The following is a 19,988-nucleotide window of genomic DNA, read 5'->3' as shown; positions in this document are numbered from 1 at the left end:
TTTACTACAGTCATACATGAGTTTATTTTGCAGATTGGCCGAGCTTATATTTGACACAGCAGCAAATGCACTACCTCTCCTTACCTACAGATTCAGTGCCCAATCTGCCTGCAGTCTTCAATACTTCTGAGCCTTCAGGTGTGGAAATAGTGTCTGATACCAATCACTCAATTCCCTGACTGATGAGCTTTCCCCTGAGGAGTGGCAGTCGTCTGCTTCTACCCCAAAATCGAGACCATTTTGGCCTGTGATTGATGCAGTGTACCACAGCTAAAACTGGAAGATCAACCTGTCACTTCTATCACTCTACCACTTCTACTGGTCTTGGGTCTAAAACTTACCGTTCTCATCCTTTCTTATTGTTTCTCTAAGAAGATTGGAATCACCTCCCAAATGCTTGTTGGCACTGTAGCATTTTTCTGAGTAGTTTATCACTAAGTGGTCAGTTCCAGGTGTGGATACATCCATCTCTCACCTTAACCGGTTGCCGACCGCCGCACGACTATATACTGCGGCGGTCAGCCCCGGCCAGGCAGAGTGACGTATCGGTACGTCACTCGCCTGTCACTGACTTGCGAGCCTATCGCGGGCGGGCGCGCGCCCGCCGAGGCGCGCGCCCGCCGTGGCTCGTTCACAGGCAAGTCAGTGCGTGTGACCGGCGGACTCGATGTCCGCCAGTCACACTGCGATCGCTCCTGTGAAGGGAGAAAGACAGAGCAGCTTGTGTAAACAAGCTGCCTGTCAGTTCTCCCTGTGTAAAAGTGAAGATCTGTCCGTTCTACTACGTAGAACGGTTGATCTTTGCTTTTACACCAATAGGAATGTCCCTACACAGTTAGAATCACGCCCCTAGGACACACTTAACCCCTCCCTGTCCAATAAAGTTAACCCCTTCCCTGCCAGTGTCATTTTTGCAGTAACAGTGCATATATATAGCACTGATTACTGCAGTAATGTCACTGGTACCCCCAAAAGTGTCAAAAATGTCAGTCAAGGGTCCGATCTGTCCGCCGCAATGTCGCAGTACCGAAAAAAAAATCGCAGATCACCGCCATTACGCGTTAAAAAAAAAAACACCAAAAATGACAAAAATCTTTCCCTTTGTTAGTAAACGCGATAACTTTTGCGCAAACCAATCAAAATACGCTTTTTGCGATTTTTTTTACCAAACATAGGTAGCATAAAACAAATTGGCCGAAAAATGTTAAAAAATTTTGATTTTTACTTTTTTTTTTGGGGGAATTTCATATAAAAAAATGTGAAAAATATTGTTATTTTTGCAAAATTTACGCTCTTTTTTTGTTTATAGCGTGTGATCAAAAAATCGCACAGGTGATCAAATACCACCAAAAGAAAGCTCTGTTTGTGGGAAAAAAAGGACGTCAAATTCGTTTAGGTACAGCGTCGCACGACCGCGCAATTGTCCGTTAAAGTCACGCAGTAAAAAATCGCAAAAAAACCCCTGGTCCTTTAGCAGCCAAATCCTCCGGGGCTTAAGTGGTTAAAGAGGTTGTAAACTCATTAAACTTTTTTTTTTTTCCCAACCTGAAAGAAAAACACATAATGAGCTAGTATGCATCGCATACTAGCTCATTATGAAATACTTACCTTAGAACGAGCCCCTGCCGTGCCGCCCACTTACCTGTATGACGGGCGACATGTTCAGTAGCCCGTCTTCCGGGATCTTCCGGACCACACTGTTAATAGAAAAGAGGCTTTTTTAAGGCCATGTTCTATTTGGTAGGCTCTATGTTGCACCTGTTATGGCTGTATTTCTCGTATGCAACACCATGGCTGACTTGATGAAAACCTTTAAAGTGTATCTAAGCCCAAAAACTAAAATGTACTATATTGGAGTGTACCAATCCAAAGATGTTGTGTCTACAGTCGTTTACTGGCTTTTGTTTTTTAACTTTATTTACACCTGGTGTTTTCGCCAGTAACACCATCCTGTCTTAGGATAGCTCCTCTATCTATAGAGAAGCAATGGAGTCACCTTTGGACTGTCTGGAGAGGGTAGTGTTTAGATGGACTAATAGATTTAGATGGACTTTACATAAGTGACTAACACAAAAGCTAAACTCGCTAACACTTTTTACTTAGAAACTGTTATACCTTAATTAATAAAGCTGACTAAATGCCACTTTTAATGCACACCTTGGTCTGTTAAAGGAAGCTGAAAAATAACAGCAGGATCAACAAGTAAACAAAAGTAAATTACAGGAGGGACTCTGAAAAACAAAGTATGTTCTGTTAATACTTCTGACTGACTGCATCATATGTCATTTTTGATTTTGCCTTTAGTGCCACTTTAAGTTTGATATGACTGATGTGAACATTAACCCCCAGGTCATTGATCGCAATCACCAAATATCTTTAGCTGTGGATTTTAGCTTGCTGGAAGCCTTTTGCTTACTGTCCCACATTGGTCTGCTAGAAAAAAAAACGACACCAATAGAAAGATTATCAGACCAAAGGATAAAATTTACATATAAACATATAAATGCATTTATTAATTTACACTAAAAATAAAAAAACAGCCAACAAGTTTCAGGAGTCAGAACCCCCCTTCCTTTTCATCAGGGCTTTAGGTAAAATAAGAACCTTGAATTGATTCAAAATATTCCTGTGTGAATCATGTAGGGAAGCTAATTGCTGGATATGAGAGTTACTGGCTAGCAGCATTTGTGTGAGCAATCAAGATAAGATTGTGTTTTATTACTAAAGAATGTAGAAAACATGGCATCTTGTTGATTAAGTGTCGGCTCACCTTGGTGCGATGCGGGAACCCTGCGAATCCACTGCGGATTCCCGCATTGCACCCGACTCGCAGGCAGTTCACATTGCCATATGCAAACTGCTGGGAGTGTCAATACAAAGTTAACAACAACCCTAGATTTGTTTGCATATCGCAGTGCGAACTATCAGTCGGGACAGAAATCGGTTTGCATAGGTGTGAACACCCATGCGATCTGATTCTGGTGCGGACCAAAAAAAGGGTCCTGTGCGACTTTGGTCTGAATGCATTGCAAATTCAGCCACGCAATCTGTATGGCTGAATGTGCATCGCACAGACATCGCATGTGATTTACACAGCAGTGTGGTGTGCATCACATGCAATGTCTGACATCGTATATGTGTGAACCGGCGCTAAAACATTATGCAGTGAACATCTGTTACATAAGGTGAAGTACTTCATTGTAACACTCTGGGGAAAAGATGCAATGTCCACTAAGCCCATCTAAATGTATCTTTTTAAACTCTCATATATCCTAATACACAGCAAATGTTATTAATATTATGCTTTGTGTATACTATATTATGGTAAGGCTGCTACATTATAATCATTTCAAATATCTTTCAATTCTACAATCTTGCGTTGAATTTTCTTGATGTCTTTCTGGACTTTCCTGCTTTCCAGTTTCACTTTGGTCTCTTGGATTTGTTGAAGGGAATTCAGAGACTCTTGAATAGCTTGAAATCCTGTTGCCAAAAAGCATATTACATGTATAAACCTCGGTGCCATAGGTATGTGACTCATCATTTTAAATTACAGTTGCTCTCCACTGATTAAAAGTCAGCTCTTTAGAGAGTCATATAAAATTGCTACATGTGCCTTTCTCCTTGGTCCCCAGCCACTCTCACCGTTTTCTGCTGCTGACTCCCACAATACTACAGGACTCAGCAGCTTGCATACTATTACACCTCCCTAAAAAATAACTATTGTGCTAATCCAGTGTTATTTTCATTGGTATAAGGAATTGTGTTATAGCTAATTAGTGCTTGCTACACTACAACTATTAAAGTTGCCTGTCCTCAGCAATAGATAATGAGCGTGGCCAAACAGGATAAATTACAAAGCTAAAGATGTTAAATATGTATTTTTTAAAACATTTTTTAATTACCCAGTTTACAGAGACCCTTTCACATGGGGATGAGGACAAACCACTGTAGGTATGAAGTACTGGCGCCCAGATGCACATACCTGTAGAAGCCTCCTAAACCTTCTTTCAGAGTGTTCTGATTGGTAAAACTCTTGACTTTTCCAGTTACTGCTGCATGATTGGTCACTGGAGAGATTTACTGTTCCATTCTGTCCTGGTGACACCCTAGAAAATCAAGGACTGGCCACACATTGTAGATTCCATCCATAAAAGTCCCTTTTTCCATCATATGGGGCAAAACAGCACAGGAGTTACAATAAATCATTATGATTAAGCACTCCTAGTGTGAAACGTGACAAACCGTACCATTTGATTGTAACTCCTGGTGCTGCTTTGTCCCATATGATGGAATAAAGGACTTTTATGGACGAAATCTACAGTAGTCCTTGATTTTCTATGTTTATGCGGTGGCGAGTCGGGCCGGCACAGCGACCTGATTCCTGATTGACATCCACACATGAGCGGTATTCATAGTTACATAGTAAGTGAGGTTGAAAAAAGACATCCGTCTATCCAGTTCAACCTATGATGTGTGTGTATGTTTGCTGTCCTTACCTGGTTGCACCTGGTGACACCCTGATATTAGGAAATTACTTGGTGTTACCAGGACTGGAAGTAATGGGGGGCATCTACAAGTCAGGAACACAGAAAGCATTCCCACTCTATCCAAAACAAAAAAAGATTTCGGCTAGAGTGGGTCATGTGTGGAGACAGTCCAGTATACCTTTCATTTCTTGCCATAGTTCTTTTAAAAATACTGTGTAAAACTGACCAGATAGCCCATGTTATTTAAAATTCTTTTACTTTGGAGTATAGAGAAGTTCAAGCATAAGCTCTAAAGAACACTTCTCTGCTCCTCTGACAACAATGTAATTATAAGGAACATTTTTCTGCCACTTCCCACACACTACTTCAAATGTATGCCGGTTATTCCCACATGTTGATTTTTTTGTTGCTTTAATTAACATCTAATGTACTTTTCTGGCCAGTATAATGTCTGGATAAGTCACTTGTGAAATGGCAGAACTGCAAAGGTAGGAGGGAATACTTGCCTGCTCTGTATTCACTTTTTATATTCTCTATTTCATCCCACATTTCACTTTCAAGTCTTATGACTCTGGCGACCATTTTCTCCTCTGCATGTTTCAGTTTGTTGATCTTTGCCTCCAGCTTTTGGACATAGTCAGTGTTGTCTATTTTCAAAGTCAAGTGGTGCATATTTTCCTGTAGTCTCTTCTCTATTACATCCTGTCAAGCACATTCATGTTAGACATTTTTCTTTTTATTTAATATGTTTTTATTGAAAGAGAAAGTGCAATACAAAACATAAGCAATAAACAAGGCTTAAAAAACATATTGAGGAACAGTCAGTCTTAGAAGAATATCGCTGTTGCAACATCATTCGGCATGAAAAAGCTATTGGCAAATTGAAATAAATCATCAGATCATGTGTACAATACCAATATAGAGCAACGAGGTATTCCTCATATGGAAATCATAAGAGAGTAAAGAGAGGAGTAAAGACAGAAAGGGCTAGAGAGGGAACCGAGAAAAAGAGAAACATAGTGGGCAAGGAGAGGAAGGAGTAGAGTAAAGAAAAAAGAGAAAGAGTAAGTAAAAATAGAAAGTGTGCATGCCCCGGGTGTTAAAAAAAAAAAATAATATATATATATATATATATATATATATATATATATATAACATAGCAGGCATTGAGATGAGGAGCAAGGGATCTCTAAAAGAAAATAGAGAACATCACTCATGTAACACGGGGCAGGTAGTAATGGTACTGTATTCAAGCAGGAAACAATGTAAGCACTAAACATTATATATAATGGCACAATCGGTAAGTGGTACCTTAGATTAAGACTCATCTGATTGGGGGGACACGGAGGGGTTTGAGGAACAGATAGAGAAGTATGTAGGGGTAGTTTTAAACGTGGTCCACAGGGAACAAATTGCCCAAAAAGAATCCAGCTTGTCACGAGATATATGAAAAAGCTCTTCAAAATAACAAACTTTATCAATTTTCCGTAGCCATTGATCAACAGGAGGGATAGTCGAGCTACCCCAGAAAACCAGCATGAGAGCCTTGGCTGAGTTCAAAAGGTGTGGCATGAGTGAACGTTTGTAGCGAGATATCGATTTGGTGGTACAATGTAGTAAAACAGTGCAAGGATCCGAAGAAAGAGCCTTCCCTGTGATATCTTGTATAATGCGAAGTACTTCCGCCCAAAATCACTTGATTAAAGGGCAGTACCACCATATGTGAGCATGAGATGCAGTGTCTCCACAACCCCTCCAACATAATGGGGGGCTAGAGGGAGATATAGCATTCAACCTCAACGGGGTGTAATACCACCTAGACGGTAACTTATAGTTGGATTCCGCCACTTTGGTAGAAATAGATGAGATATGTGCCAGGGCGAGAATTTTATCTTTTTGGGCATCTGAGATTTGGGAACCAAGATCCAATTCCCATTTGTGGAGGAAGTCTGGATATGATTGGTTTGTAGATCAATGAGGATTTTATAAAATTGGGAAATAGTGTGTAGAGGAGGTTGTTGAGATTTAAACAAGAGCTAGATTGGGTTTAAATCCGAAAGATCTCTCAAAGGGTGAGGAAGAGGAAATCATTTTCAAGTTGTACCCACAATTTAGTTTTGAGTGAGTATTTCCAGTCGATCACCGAGATCGTGTGAAATACTCCCTCACATTAGGGAGTGCAAGCCCCCCAGAACGTTTAGAGCGGTAAAGGGTCGCCCTGGCTATCCTGGGTCGCCTACCCTGCCATACATAGGTAGAAATCAAGGATTGTAAAAGGGAAAAGAATCCTACAGGCACACTCAGCGGCAGCATTTGACAAATATAAAGAAAACTGGGGGAGAATATTAATTTTAACTATGTTAACTCTGCCCAGCCAGGAGTGAGAAAGGAAGGTCCATTTACGTAGATCAGATTTAACCATGTTTAATAGAGGAATATAATTGTGACGAAAAAGAGATTGCAATCGAGGAGTAAGGAAAATACCCAAATATTTCAGTTTATCAGAGCACCAGCGAAAAGGAAAATGTGGGAGCAGAAAATCCACTAACTGGTGGGGCATATTGATGTTAAGGATTTCAGATTTTGACAAATTAATATTGAAGTTAGAGAGTTGGCGAAATTCAATGAAAGCCTTCATAAGGTTAGGGAGGGAAATCCAAGGCTGCTGAATAAAGAACAGGATGGGAGAAGAGGGGCCAGCCGATTAGCCAAAACTTTAGAATATAACTTAAGGTCTATATTTAATAAAAAAATAGGACAGAAGCTACCGCAATCAGTTGGATCCTTACCAGGTTTAGGGATTATAGAAATATGAGCAGACAAGGATTCATTGCAGAAGCCTGCAGAGTTAGAAATAGAATTTGCGTAAGAAGTCAAATAGGGAAGTAAAATATCGCTAAAGGTTTTGTAATAAGCCACGGTATAACCGTCTGGGCCTGGGGGTTTACCCGATTGTGTGGATTTCAGTGCACCTTGAAATTCTTCAACTGAAAAACCTTCCTCAAATTTTAAGAGGAAGCGTCTAGAAAGTTTCGGGAGATTCGCTTGTTAGACATTACACTCAGAAGTGATGTATATTGGGTTGATGGTGTAACAATGCCAAGTTGTTTAATAGCTAATTCCACTTGTGCTAATACAAGGAAGGGATGGGAAGTTTTGGTCTGGGGAGAAGAACAACCAAATTGCCTTTTTACGGAAGGCCCCAGCTTCTGTCTGCCTTACCATTACTGTAATGCACCTCTCCTCTCCTGTGCCCCCCCCCCCCCCCCCAATGCTGTACCTTTCTCTCCTGTGACTTACCTGTTTTTCACCTCTCCACCCCTTTCTGCTTCTCCTCTGAACTGCACCTGTCCTCTTCCTGCTCCACCTCTCACTCCGATGTTTCCCCTTTACTGCACCTCTCCACTTTTTCCTGCTTCTCGCCTGTACTGCACCTCTCCCTCCTGTGTCTCCCCTGTACTGCACCCATACTCTTCATCCTTTGCCCCCGTGAAGTGCACCTCTCTCCTGTCTCTCTCTCTCATACTGCACTTCTCCCTCCTGTGTCTCCCCTGTACTGCACTTCTCCCTCCTGTGTCTCCCCTGTACTGCACCTCTCCCTCGTGTCTCCCCTGTACTGCACTTCTCCCTCCTGTGTCTCCCCTGTACTGCACCTCTCCCTCCCGTGTCTCCCCTGTACTGCACCTCTCCCTCCTGTGTCTCCCCCATATTGCACCTCTCCCTTCTGTGTCTCCCCTGTACTGCACTTCTCCCTCCGGTGTCTCCCCTGTACTGCACCTCTCCCTTGTGTCTCCCCTGTGTCTCCTCTGTACTGCACCTCTCCCTCCTGAGTCTCCCCTGTACTGCACCTCTCCCTCCTGTGTCTCCCCCATATTGCACCTCTCCCTCCTGTTTCTCCCCTGTAATGCACCTCTCCCTCCTGTTTCTCCCCTGTAAGACACCTCTCCCTCCTGTGTCTCCCCTGTACTGCACCTCTCTCTCCTGTGTCTCCCCATACTGCACCTTTCCCTCCTGTGTATCCCCTGTACTGCATCTCCCTCTCCTGTGTTTCCTTAACACTGCACTTCTCCTGAGTCTCCCCTGTACTGCACCTCTCCCTCCTGTGTCTCCCCCATATTGCACCTCTCCCTCCTGTGTCTCCTCTTTAATGCACCTCTCCCTCCTGTGTCTCCCCTGCAATGCACCTCTCCCTCCTGTGTCTCCCCTGTAATGCACCTCTCCCACCTGTGTCTCCCCCATACTGCACCTCTCCCTTCTGTGTCTCCCCTGTAATGCACCTCTCCCTTCTGTGTCTCCCCTGTAATGCACCTCTTCCTCCTGTGTCTCCCCTGTACTGCACCTCCCCCTCCCGTGTCTCCCCTGTACTGCACCTCTCCTCCTGTGTCTCCCCTGTACTGCATCCCTCCCTCCTGTGTCTCCCCTGTACTGCATCCCTCCCTCCTATGGCTCCTCTGTACTGCACCTCCCCCTCCTGTGTCTCCCCTGTACTGCACCTCTCCCTCCTGTATCTCCCCTGTACTGCACCTCTCCCTCCTGTTTCTCCCCTGTATTGCACCTTTCCCTCCTGTTTCTCCCCTGTAATGCACCTCTCCCTCCTGTTTCTCCCCTGTAATGCACCTCTCCCTCCTGTTTCTCCCCTGTAATGCACCTCTCCCTCCAGTGTCTCCCCTGTAAGACACCTCTCCCTCCTGTGTCTCCCCTGTACTGCTCCTCTATCTCCTGTGTCTCCCCATACTGCATCTTTCCCTCCTGTGTATCCCCTGTACTGCACCTCCCTCTCCTGTGTTTCCTTAACACTGCACCTCTCCCTCCTGTGTCTCCTCTTTAATGCACCTCTCCCTCCTGTGTCTCCCCTGCAATGCACCTCTCCCTCCTGTGTCTCCCCTGTACTGCACCCCCCCCCTTCCGTGTCTCCCCTGTACTGCATCCCTCCCTCCTGTGTCTCCCCTGTACTGCATTCCTCCCTCCTATGGCTCCTCTGTACTGTACCTCTCCCTCCTGTGTCTTCCCTGTACTGCACCTCTCTCTTCTGTGTCTCCCCTGTACTGCACCTCTCTCTCCTATGTCTCCCCTGTACTGCACCTCTCCCTCCTGTGTCTTCCCTGTAATGCACCTTCCTGTGTCTCCCCTGTAATGCACCTCTCCCTCCTGTGTCTTACCCGTACTACACCTCTCCCTCCTGTGTCTCCCCTGTACTGCACCTCTTCCTCCTGTGTCTCCCATGTACTGCACTCCTCCCTCCTTTGACTTCCCTGTACTGCCCCCCTCCCTCTTGTGTCTCCCTAACGCTGCACCTCTCCCTGCTGTGTCTCCTCTGTACTGCCCCTCTGCTTCCTTTGACTTCCCTGTACTGCCCCTCTCCCTCTTGTGTCTCCCTAACACTACACCTATCTCTCTTGTGTCTCCCTAACACTGCACCTCTCCCTCCTGTGTCTCCCTAATGCTGCACCTCTCCCTCCTGTGTCTCCCTCATGCTGCACCTCTCCCTCCTGTGTCTCCCTCATGCTGCACCTCTCCCTCCTGTGTCTCCCCTGTAGTGCACCTCTCCCTCCTGCGTCTCCCCCATACTGCATTTCTCCCTCCTGTGTCCCTCCCATTTTGCACATCTCCCTCCTGTGTCTTCCCTGTACTGCACCTCTCCCTACTGTGTCTCCCCTGTAATGCGTCTCCTCCTACTGTGTCTCCTTCCTAGTGCACCTCTCTTTCCTATGTTTCCCCTGTACTGTACCTCTCCCTCCTTTGTCCCCCTGTACTGCAGCTCTCCCTCCTGTGTCTACCCTGTACTGCACCCCTCCCTCCTGTGTCACGCCTGTACTGCACCTCTCCCTCTTGTGTCTTCCCTGTACTGCAGCTCTCCCGCCTGTGTCTCCCCCCATAATGCACCACTCCCTCATGTGTCTCCCCTGTACTGCACCTCTCCCTCGTGTGTCTTCCCTGTACTGCCCCTCTCCGTCCTGTGTCTCCCCTGTACTGCACCACTCCCTCATGTGTCTCCTCTGTACTTCATCTCTCCCTCCTGTGTCCCCCTAATATGGCACCTCTCCCTCCTGTGTCTCCCCTGTACTGCATCTCACCCTCCTATGTCTCCTCTGTACTGCACCTCTCTCTCCTATGACTCCCCCATACTGTACCTCTCCCTCTTATGGCTCCCCTGTACTGCACCTGTCCCTCCTGTGTCTCCTCTGTACTGCATCTCTCCCTCCTGTGTCCACCTAATATGGCACCTCTCCCTCCTGTGTCTCCCCTGTACTGCATCTCACCCTCCTATGTCTCCTCTGTACTGCACCTCTCCCTCCTATGACTCCCCTATACTGTACCTCTCCCTCCTTTGTCTCCCCAGTACTGCACCTCTCCCTCCTGTGTCTCTCTAACACTGCACCTCTCCCACCTGTGTCTCCCTAATACTGCACCTCTTCCTCTTGTGTCTCGCCTGTACTGCACCGCTCTCGCCTGTGTCTCTTCTGTACTGCAATTTTCCCTCCTGTGTCTCCTCTGTACTGCATCTCTCCCTTCTGTGTCTCCCCCGTACTGTACCTCTCCCTCCTGTGTCTCCCCTGTACTGCACCTCTCCCCCCTGTGTCTCCCCCATACTGCACCTCTCCCTCCTGTGTCTTCTCTTTACTGCACCTCTCCCTCCCGTGTCTCCTTCATAATGCACCTCTCCCTCCTGGGTCTCTCTCGTACTGCACCTCTCCCTCATGTGTCTCCCCTGTACTTCACCTCTACCTCATGTGTCTCCCCTGTACTGCGCCTCTCCCTCTTATGGCTCCCCTGTACTGCACCTGTCCCTCTTTTGTCTCCTCTGTACTGCACCTCTCCCTCCATTGTCTCCCCCGTACTTTACCTCTCCCTCCGGTGTCTCCCCTGTACTGCACCTCTCCCCCCTGTGTCTCCCCCATACTGCACCTCTCCCTCCTGTGTCTCCTCTGTACTGCACCTCTCCCTCCTGTGTCTCCTTTATAATGCACCTCTCCCTCCTAAGCCTCTCCCTCCTAAGTCTCTCTCATACTGCATCTCTCCCTCTTGTGTCTCCCCTGTAGTGCACATCTCCCTCCTGTGTCTCCCCTGTATTGCACCTCTCCCTCCTGTGTCTACCCTGTACTGCACCTCTCCCTCTTGTGTCTCCCCTGTACTGCACTGCTCCCGCCTGTGTCTCTTCTGTACTGCAATTTTCCCTCCTGTGTCCCCTCTGTACTGCACCTCTCCCTTCTGTGTCTCCCCTGTACTGTATCTTTCCCTCCTGTGTCTCCCCTGTACTGCACCTCTCCCTCCTGTGTCTCCACCATACTGCACCTCTCCCTCCTGTGTTTCCCCTATACTGCACCTCTCCCTCCTGCGTCTCCCCCGTACTGCACTTCTCCCTCCTGCGTCTACCCCATTTTGCACCTCTCCCTCCTGTGTCTTCCCTGTACTGCACCTCTCCTTACTATGTCTCCCCTGTACTGCACCTCCTCCTACTGTGTCTACCTTATACTGCACCTCTCCCTCCTGTGTCTACCCTGTACTGCACCTCTTCCTCCTGTGTCTACCCTGTACGGCACCTCTCCCTCGACTGTCCCCCTGTACTGCACCTCTTCCTCCCGTGTCCCCTGTACTGCATCTCTCCCTCCTGTGTCCCCCTGTTTTTCACCCCTCCTTCCCGTGTCTCTCCCTGTACTGCACCCCTCCCTCCTTTGTCTACCCCTGTACTGCACCTTTCCCTCCTGTGTCTCCCCTGTACTGCACCTCTCCCTCCTGTGTCTCCCCTGTACTGCACCCATTCTCTCCATCCTTTGCCCCTGTGAAGTACACCTCTCTCCTGTGCCCCCCTTTACTGTACCTCTCCCTCCTGTTTCCCCCTCATACTGCACCTCTCCCTCCTGTGTCTCCCCCATAATGCACCTCTCTCTCCTGTGTCTCCCCTGTACTGCACCTCTCCCCCCTGTGTCTCCACAGAACTTCACCCATCCTTTTCCCCTGTGAAGTACACCTCTCTCCTGTGCCCCCCTTTACTGTACCTCTCCCTCCTGTGTCCCCTTCATACTGCACCTCTCCTTCCTGTGTCCCCCTCATACTGCACATCTCCCTCCTGTGTCTCCCCTGTACTGCACCTCTCCCTCCTGTGTCTCCATCATACTGCACCTCTCCCTCCTATGTCTCCCCCCTGTACTGCTCCTCTTCCTCCTATAACTCTCCTGTACTGCACCTCTCCCTCCTATGACTTCCCTGTACCTCTCCCTCCTGTGTCTCCCTAACACATCACCTCTCCCTCCTGTGTCTCCCCTGTGCTGCACCTCTTCCTCTTGTGTCTCCCCTCTACTGCACCTCTCCCTCTTTTGTCTCTTCTGTACTGCACCTTTCCATCCTGTGTCTCCTCTCTTCTGCACCTCTCCCTCTTGTGTCTCCCCTGTACTGCACCTCTCCCTCTTGTGTCTCCCCTGTACTGCACCTCTCCCTCTTGTGTCTCCCCTGTACTGCACCTCTCTCTCTCCTGTGCCTCTTCTGTACTGCACCTTTCCATCCTGTGTCTCCTCTATTCTGCACCTCTCCCTCTTGTGTCTCCCCTGTACTGCAACTCTCCCTCTTGTGTCTCCCCTGTACTGCACCTCTCTCTCCTGTGCCTCTTCGGTACTGCACCGTTCCATCCTGTGTCTCCTCTGTACCGCACTTCTCCCTCCTGTGTCTCCCCCATACTGCACCTCTCCCTCCTGTGTCTCCCCCATACTGTACCACTCCCTCCTGTGTCTCCCCCATACTGCACCTTTCACTTCTGTTTCTCCCCTGTACTGCACCCGTCCTCCTCATACTTTGCCCTCCTGAAGTGCATCTCTCTCCTGTGTTCCCCTTTTCTGCACCTCTCCCTCCTGTGTCCCCCTTTAATGCACCTCTCTCCCCTGTGTCCCCTTTTCCTGAACATCTCTCTCCTGTGTCCCCCCTTTACTGCTTCTCTCTCTCCTGTGTTCCCCTTTACTGCACCTCTACCTCCTGTGTACCCCTTTCCTGCACCTCTCTCTCTCCTGTGTCCCCCTTTTCTGCCCCTTTCTCTCCCATGTAGCCCTTTACTGCACCTGTCATCTTCCTCTTTTGTCCTAACTGAACTGCACATCTCTCTCTCTCCTGTGTCTTCCATATACTGCACCTTTCTCTCTGTGTCTTCCCTATACTTCACTTCTCCCTCCAATGTCTCCCCTGTACTTTCACTTTTCCTGCCTGTGTCTCGCCTATACCGCACCTCTCCCCTCCATGTCTCCTTTGTACTGCACCTCTTCACCCCTTCCTGCTTCTCCTCTGTACTGCACCTCCCCGCTCTCTCCTGCATTACCCCTCTATTGCTTTTCTTTCTCCTTTCCCTATTATGTTTTAATGTAAAGCACAACTCTTGTTCTTCTTGTAATTCTCCTTTCCTTTTCCTCCCTCCCCCTGTGTCTACCCTGTACTGTGTGTTTATCTTTCTCTCACGCATGCATGCCCCTGTATTATGTTTATCCCACATCCAGTCTCCCTCATATACTATTCCTCTCTTCCCCCTTCAACCTTTGCCTCCAGTCTGTGTCTCTTTAGATTGCTCCTTGCACTGCACTTCTTCTATCTCTGGCATCCCCTCTGTGCTGCACCTCTTCTTTTCCTTCAGAATCCCCCCTATACAGCGTCTCCGACCCCCACCCCCTCTGCTAGAACATCCCACTGCATTTCCTGTTTTTTTGTTTTTTTTATTGATGTTCATCTTTAAGGAGAACTTGTGTATTTCCTCAATCTTCAGGCATTATACATTGGAGTCTATGTCTCATTGCTTCACCTCCTGGAGACTCACTGTTCAATTGTCTGCCAATTTATGAGACAGAAAGCCGAGATGCGCTTTCCTGAGCCTGCCTTAATTGCTTAATTTCAAACGCCTGGATATTCCGGCTAATACATTTACTAAGGAGTTGTATTTAGACAATGGCATTTCCAAAGTACTGTAAATTAAAACAATGCACTTACTGAAATAATTATGTTTGTAATTCATCATGAAGAAAGCAATTTTAATCTGCTAGAATACAACAGCTTTTCAGCTGGATCATAATAATAATAATTATTTGTTCCCAGAAATGTGTAATTAAAACATCAGGATCTACATTTAATAAATTGTCTATTAAAGAAAGTGCATTTACTTATTGTAAACAATTACAAATGATGCCAATTTAATACTATATACTCCTGTATTATCACTTTCTGCTTATTGGGAAGCTTGGAAGTGATGGTTTTTTTTTTTTTTTTTCTCATACAGTAGGTGCCTTAAAGGGTTTTGAAAGACCACTAATTTCAAATGGTAGATGAAGTGCTGCCTAAGGACAAAACTTTTTTGCTTTGGATAGAATGGAGAGGAATTAGAACAGCTTTCAGTTTTTATTGCCGTCTGTTCCACCGTTAGAGAGATTCAGCCTCTCTATTTGTCCTATTTACCATTAACATCAAAAGTGGAAATAAAAGTAAATATCACATTTTAAGTGGACATCAGAACACTGATAAAAGGGAAATCTGAAAAAAGGAAACGGGGCACTAGCTTTGGTGATCCTGTTGACACACCAAGATTCCCTAACTTTGAAGGGATTTCCTCAATTCCTGTTTTAGCTGCAGAACAGGAAGCGATGGGAAATCTCCTCAATGAGACACATATGGCAATAAAAACTGGCAAGGGTTATAACCCTCCCTTACTCAAGCCAAAATGGAAAAAGGTTTGGTCTTTAAGTACACTTTAAATGTCTATTGAATCCATATAACTGCATAAATGTATCACTTCTAATCATGCTGACAGTTTTCTTGCCCATATTTATTCAGGTTTGTACTTCCTCTACAGAGTTGCCATCGCCTATGTAAACAGAAATATTTCCCGGTGTTATTTGGCATTGCACATACAAATTAAATGGTTGTCAACCTTTTTGGGAAAACCTTAACTTTACAGTAAGCTTCTAAAGGTATGGATCACCCAATGGCTTTATACACGTTGTGAATTTCATCAGAGGGACATCTATACCTTAGTCCCAAGAAGTTGCTATCTTCTGCAGCCATTGCCAGGTACCTCACTCTTTTTGTTGGGTTTTAGATTTTACAGTAATGGTTCTAGGTTATCGGGAGTGTGACAACCCTGGAAACCTTGGCATTGAGATCTCTCTTGTGGATTCCCCCCGGGAGATGACTCCAGTAGGCTTTCATCCATATGCAAATGAGTGAAAAATACTTTATATCATCGTTTTCTTAAGAAGGAAAATGCTTCTCAATCTGCTTAGCATATATAAGAAACAAACAATCAATGCCACTTACCATTTTTTCCCGGAGATTATTAAGATGTTGCTGAATATGCTGACTCTGTTCTTGAGTTAGCCTTTCTAGCTGAGATTCAGCCCATTTGTGCTGATTTTGAATTTGTCCTTGAATGTCATCAAAAATACCCCCAAGTCTGAGAAAAGGAAACATAATTAGTAAGGCATCCTATCATGTAATCTTGAGTACTTACAGGAATCCTTAGTAATATCTGTGGGGGGTAATGACACTGCTGACTTGTTTTAAATGGTACATATTCAGGAACTATAATCCTCATCCTTGATTCACTTACCCAGTGAATCACTGGCCTACAGTACATATGCTTATCCTGAACTGCATGTTTGTTCTGTACCAGCGATCTAACTAAGCTGGCAAATAAGGAAGAGGATAACAACCATGAAGCTTGCACCTTTACGGCCTCTTCAGACCTATCCATAGCTGTACTGCACTGTAAAACACCCTTTATGTTGTGCATTGCCATTGATTTAGATTACAATGTCACCCCGACACGCAAGTATAGTAGGTGGCAACAAACTGTATAAAAATAAATGCTGCAGATCAGTTTTGTGGCCCATTGCCAGGCATTGCCAGCCCATTACACAGAATGTTCTGTTGTATTACACACACATTAAAGTAGAACTTTAGGCAAAACCTTTTTTAAAATATTAGATAGAGTAAGGAAGGGTTATAACCCCTGTCAGATTTTTTTCCCCCATCTATTTCCAATTACGGAGGTTTCCCTTCACTTCCTGTCTCATAGCCAAACAGGAAGTAAGAGGGAATTTCTGAAAATGAAGGGAATTCCTTGGGGACCCCCATGTCATCAGAACTAGTGTCCCCATGGAAAGATTTCCCCTCTATTACTTTTCTGGGGACAACTCAAAATGTTGTAATTTTTTTTACTTTTACTTTTAATGATAAACAGGACGAATTGAGAGGGTGAATCTCCCTAACGAGGGCACAGACAGCAATAAAAACTGACAAGTATTCTAATCCATCTGCACTCTGTCCAAAACTAAAAAAAGTTTTGTCTTAAGATATACTTTTAGGCAAAAAATACCATGCAAGAAGGTTATAGAAACAGTATGCTTTAATAACACTATTGATAATGACACTATTTTAGGTGGAAGCATTCTGCACTTCTTCAGATCTGCTCAATGTTGTATGATTGATTGATGTATAGATTGAGGAATGGAGTATCTGGATTTGTAATCAGTCTGGAGTGTGTACAATATTCTCATGACTTCTTCACCATAACCTAACAATACTGCAGCCTCCTCCTCACCTCACTATGGATTCTATATACCCTAAAAATAGTTTTGTACCATTAATCATCCTGTCCCTGTAGCAGTCAGCCATGTAGTGATTATATGTTCTATATTCTTAACACACCAAACTTTTAACTGTAATTCTGGGCACACTTGCTGTGAGTGAGCTACACTGGTATAATCCAAACAGTCTCTTCAGTCTACAGTATATTTATACCTAATAGGACTGTAGCATGCAGCACATATGAAATTCTGCAAAGACAATAATTAGACGGTCATAAACATGAGCAATAAAAGAAGAAAATGGTTACACACCACCATGGAATCCAATGAAGAAAAGTTCTTTATTCACATAAGTGGTACAAGGTACAGCAGGGTAGGACAGTAGACGCGTTTCACACGACTGCTAGGTGCTTGTTCACTAGTAGTGAAGCCTGGGCATGTGACGCTGACATCACTTCCTGCCGAGTGGTCACGACAGGAAGTGACCCAGCTCCTTGGCCTTTTGCATTGGCCGAATCCTGGGCATGTGACGCTGACATCACTTCCTGCCGAGTGGTTACGACAGGAAGTGACCCAGCTCCTTGGCCTTTTGCATTGGCCGAATCCTGGGCATGTGACGCTGACATCACTTCCTGCCGAGTGGTCACGACAGGAAGTACCAGCTGTTCCATATCATTTCCTCCTAGATTTACTTTATATAGATTGGCGTGATGAGTGTTTTCCATACCCCCTTGACAACGTCGGTGGACGAAAAGCTTCGGGAGGTGCTGAGTCTACACTCCTTATCACGCCCGAATACCGGAGTTGCCCGCCCTGTGCCTTGGTGTCATCTATTTACACTTTTGCTGTATCATGTTCACCTCAGGGTGAGTGCATGTCTTTTATCTTTCATTAAATGTTTTAAACGTTATCACGCTATGGGCTTGTTTCCGTTTTGTATTATATGCATACTTTGCTAAAAGTGGATCCAGCCCATTCCAGTGGATTTGGAATTCATCCCAGATGGTTTGCTTCTTTTGAACAAGTTCGGGTGGACTTTCTAGGAGCTGCCTTGCAGGATATGGGTGGTAGTAGTCCCATAACTACTTACTGCTTTAACCCTTCCTTCCTCTGGTAAGAGGCTTCATGTGGTGGAGGTTTCACTGATTGTCTGTGTTTATATACATACACCTGGGTGGACGACCATATGAACTTCATTTCATCTACTTGTTATCTCTTTGGAACTGTATTGATCGTCTTATCCCTCTGTCTTAGCCTTTGGTGTTACGCATGGTTTATGGACTTTAGTTCTCTATATGAGTTCACAGTTCTGCACATTTAGCGCGACTCTTGTTTTATATTAGTCATGTGAAACGCGTCTACTGTCCTAACCTGCTGTACCTTGTACCACTTATGTGAATAAAGAACTTTTCTTCATTGGATTCCGTGGTGGTGTGTGACCATTTTCTTCTTTCATGCTTCTCCTGGTGGCGAGCCGAGGTTCAGCACCCAACTTGAATTGTGGACTTTAACTAGCCTGAGCGGTGTTATCTCTCTTCATTAATAAACATGAGCAACTCCCACTCTACAAATCATGAAAAAAATGCATAAACCTTTTTAAAAAAACAACAACACACGTCTAAACTATCAGTAGAGATATTGGCAGCTGCAGATACTCTAAAATCTTAGTGAAGTTTACTGTCAAACAAGGCAGCCTCAAAGGCCGGAGGTTGGGGGGGGGGGGGTGGGAGGGGCAGAGGCATTCACTACTTTTACAGGAAATTATGATTTGCATATAATGCTGTAAACAATGTGCTCCCGCACTATAACTAAAAATAATAGAATGGATAACTGCTACAAACACCAAACTAATCTGTGGCTAATGAGTGAAAAAAGAAAAAACAGTGTTGGTGTTGCGTTGGTATTTTAAATGAAATCAATGTGATCAATGGTCAAAACATATAGAGTGATGTGGATACTCAAACTACATACACAAAAAAACACAATCAAGCAAATAGTGTAATCTGTGCCAACAACATATAAACTATGCCACTTCTACGTGCTTATGTCAATATAGTGACTAATATCCAAACCACATGTGACATGTCATAAAAGTGATAATAAAAAATAACATTCTAATAAAGTCCATATATTTATTGTGTCGTGATTATTGATAATGCATCCCTTCACCATTAGAATGTGGTGTCTGGTGTCTCTTCTTCCCAGTGATGTGACACCTATGTGCTCCTTGGCCTCTCATCTTACTGCTGTAAGGTAACAGCATAAGTAGGTCTCTTTTAGCTGTTGCTTGGTCTGCCACCTCCTGCCTCTAGGGGTGCTCCACCAGCCTGATAGATCATAGGAGGACCCCTAGAGGCAGGGAGGGACAGACCAAGCAGCAGCTAAAAGATACCTACAGTGCATCCGGGAAGGTATTCACAGCGCTTCACTTTTTTCACATTTTGTTATTTTACAGCCTTCAGAACTAGTGTCCCCATTGGAAGATTTCCCCTCCAATTTTGAGGAAAATAATGCATTTAATAAATTTGGCAATAGGGCTATAACATAACAAATGTGGAAAAATTGAATGTGAATACTTTCCAGATGCACTGTACATATGCTGTTACCTTACAGCAGTAAGGTGACTGGCCAAGGAACACATACTGTAGGTTTCACATCACTGGGAAGAAGAGACACCAGACAACACATTTTAATGGTGAAGGGATGCACTATCAATAATCAGGACACAATAAATATATGGACTTTTTTTTTATTAGATTGTTATTTTTTTTATTATCACCTTTATGACATGTCACATGTGGTTTGGATATTAGCCACTATATTGACATAAGCACGTAAAAGTGGCATAGTTTCTATGTTTTTGGCGCAGATTACACTACTTGCTTGATTGTAATCATTTGTTCTTTATTGGGGTTTTATATAGTTTATCTGAGTATCCACATCACTT

General features: G+C 45.0%; 1 protein-coding gene across 1 annotated transcript in view; it reads right to left on the bottom strand.

The window, feature by feature from the left end:
- Nucleotides 1-2,570: 2,570 nt before the first annotated feature.
- The window catches only part of FAM81B (family with sequence similarity 81 member B), an 83,632-nt gene continuing 66,214 nt past the window's right edge, over nucleotides 2,571-19,988 (bottom strand). Inside the window, exons 6-9 of the mRNA XM_082247726.1 lie at nucleotides 15,771-15,906; nucleotides 4,997-5,192; nucleotides 3,172-3,483; nucleotides 2,571-2,770 (exon numbers count right to left, since the gene is read on the bottom strand). Of these exons, the coding sequence (XP_082103852.1) occupies nucleotides 3,350-3,483; nucleotides 4,997-5,192; nucleotides 15,771-15,906 (466 nt within the window). The 3' untranslated portion in view covers nucleotides 2,571-2,770; nucleotides 3,172-3,349. The remainder of the gene's footprint in view (nucleotides 2,771-3,171; nucleotides 3,484-4,996; nucleotides 5,193-15,770; nucleotides 15,907-19,988) is intronic.

Source organism: Pelophylax lessonae, assembly GCF_965119305.1.
Source record: "Pelophylax lessonae genome assembly, chromosome: 1".
In the NCBI taxonomy this organism is placed as follows: Eukaryota; Metazoa; Chordata; class Amphibia; order Anura; family Ranidae; genus Pelophylax; species Pelophylax lessonae.
This window is presented reverse-complemented; position numbering and strand designations above follow the sequence as displayed.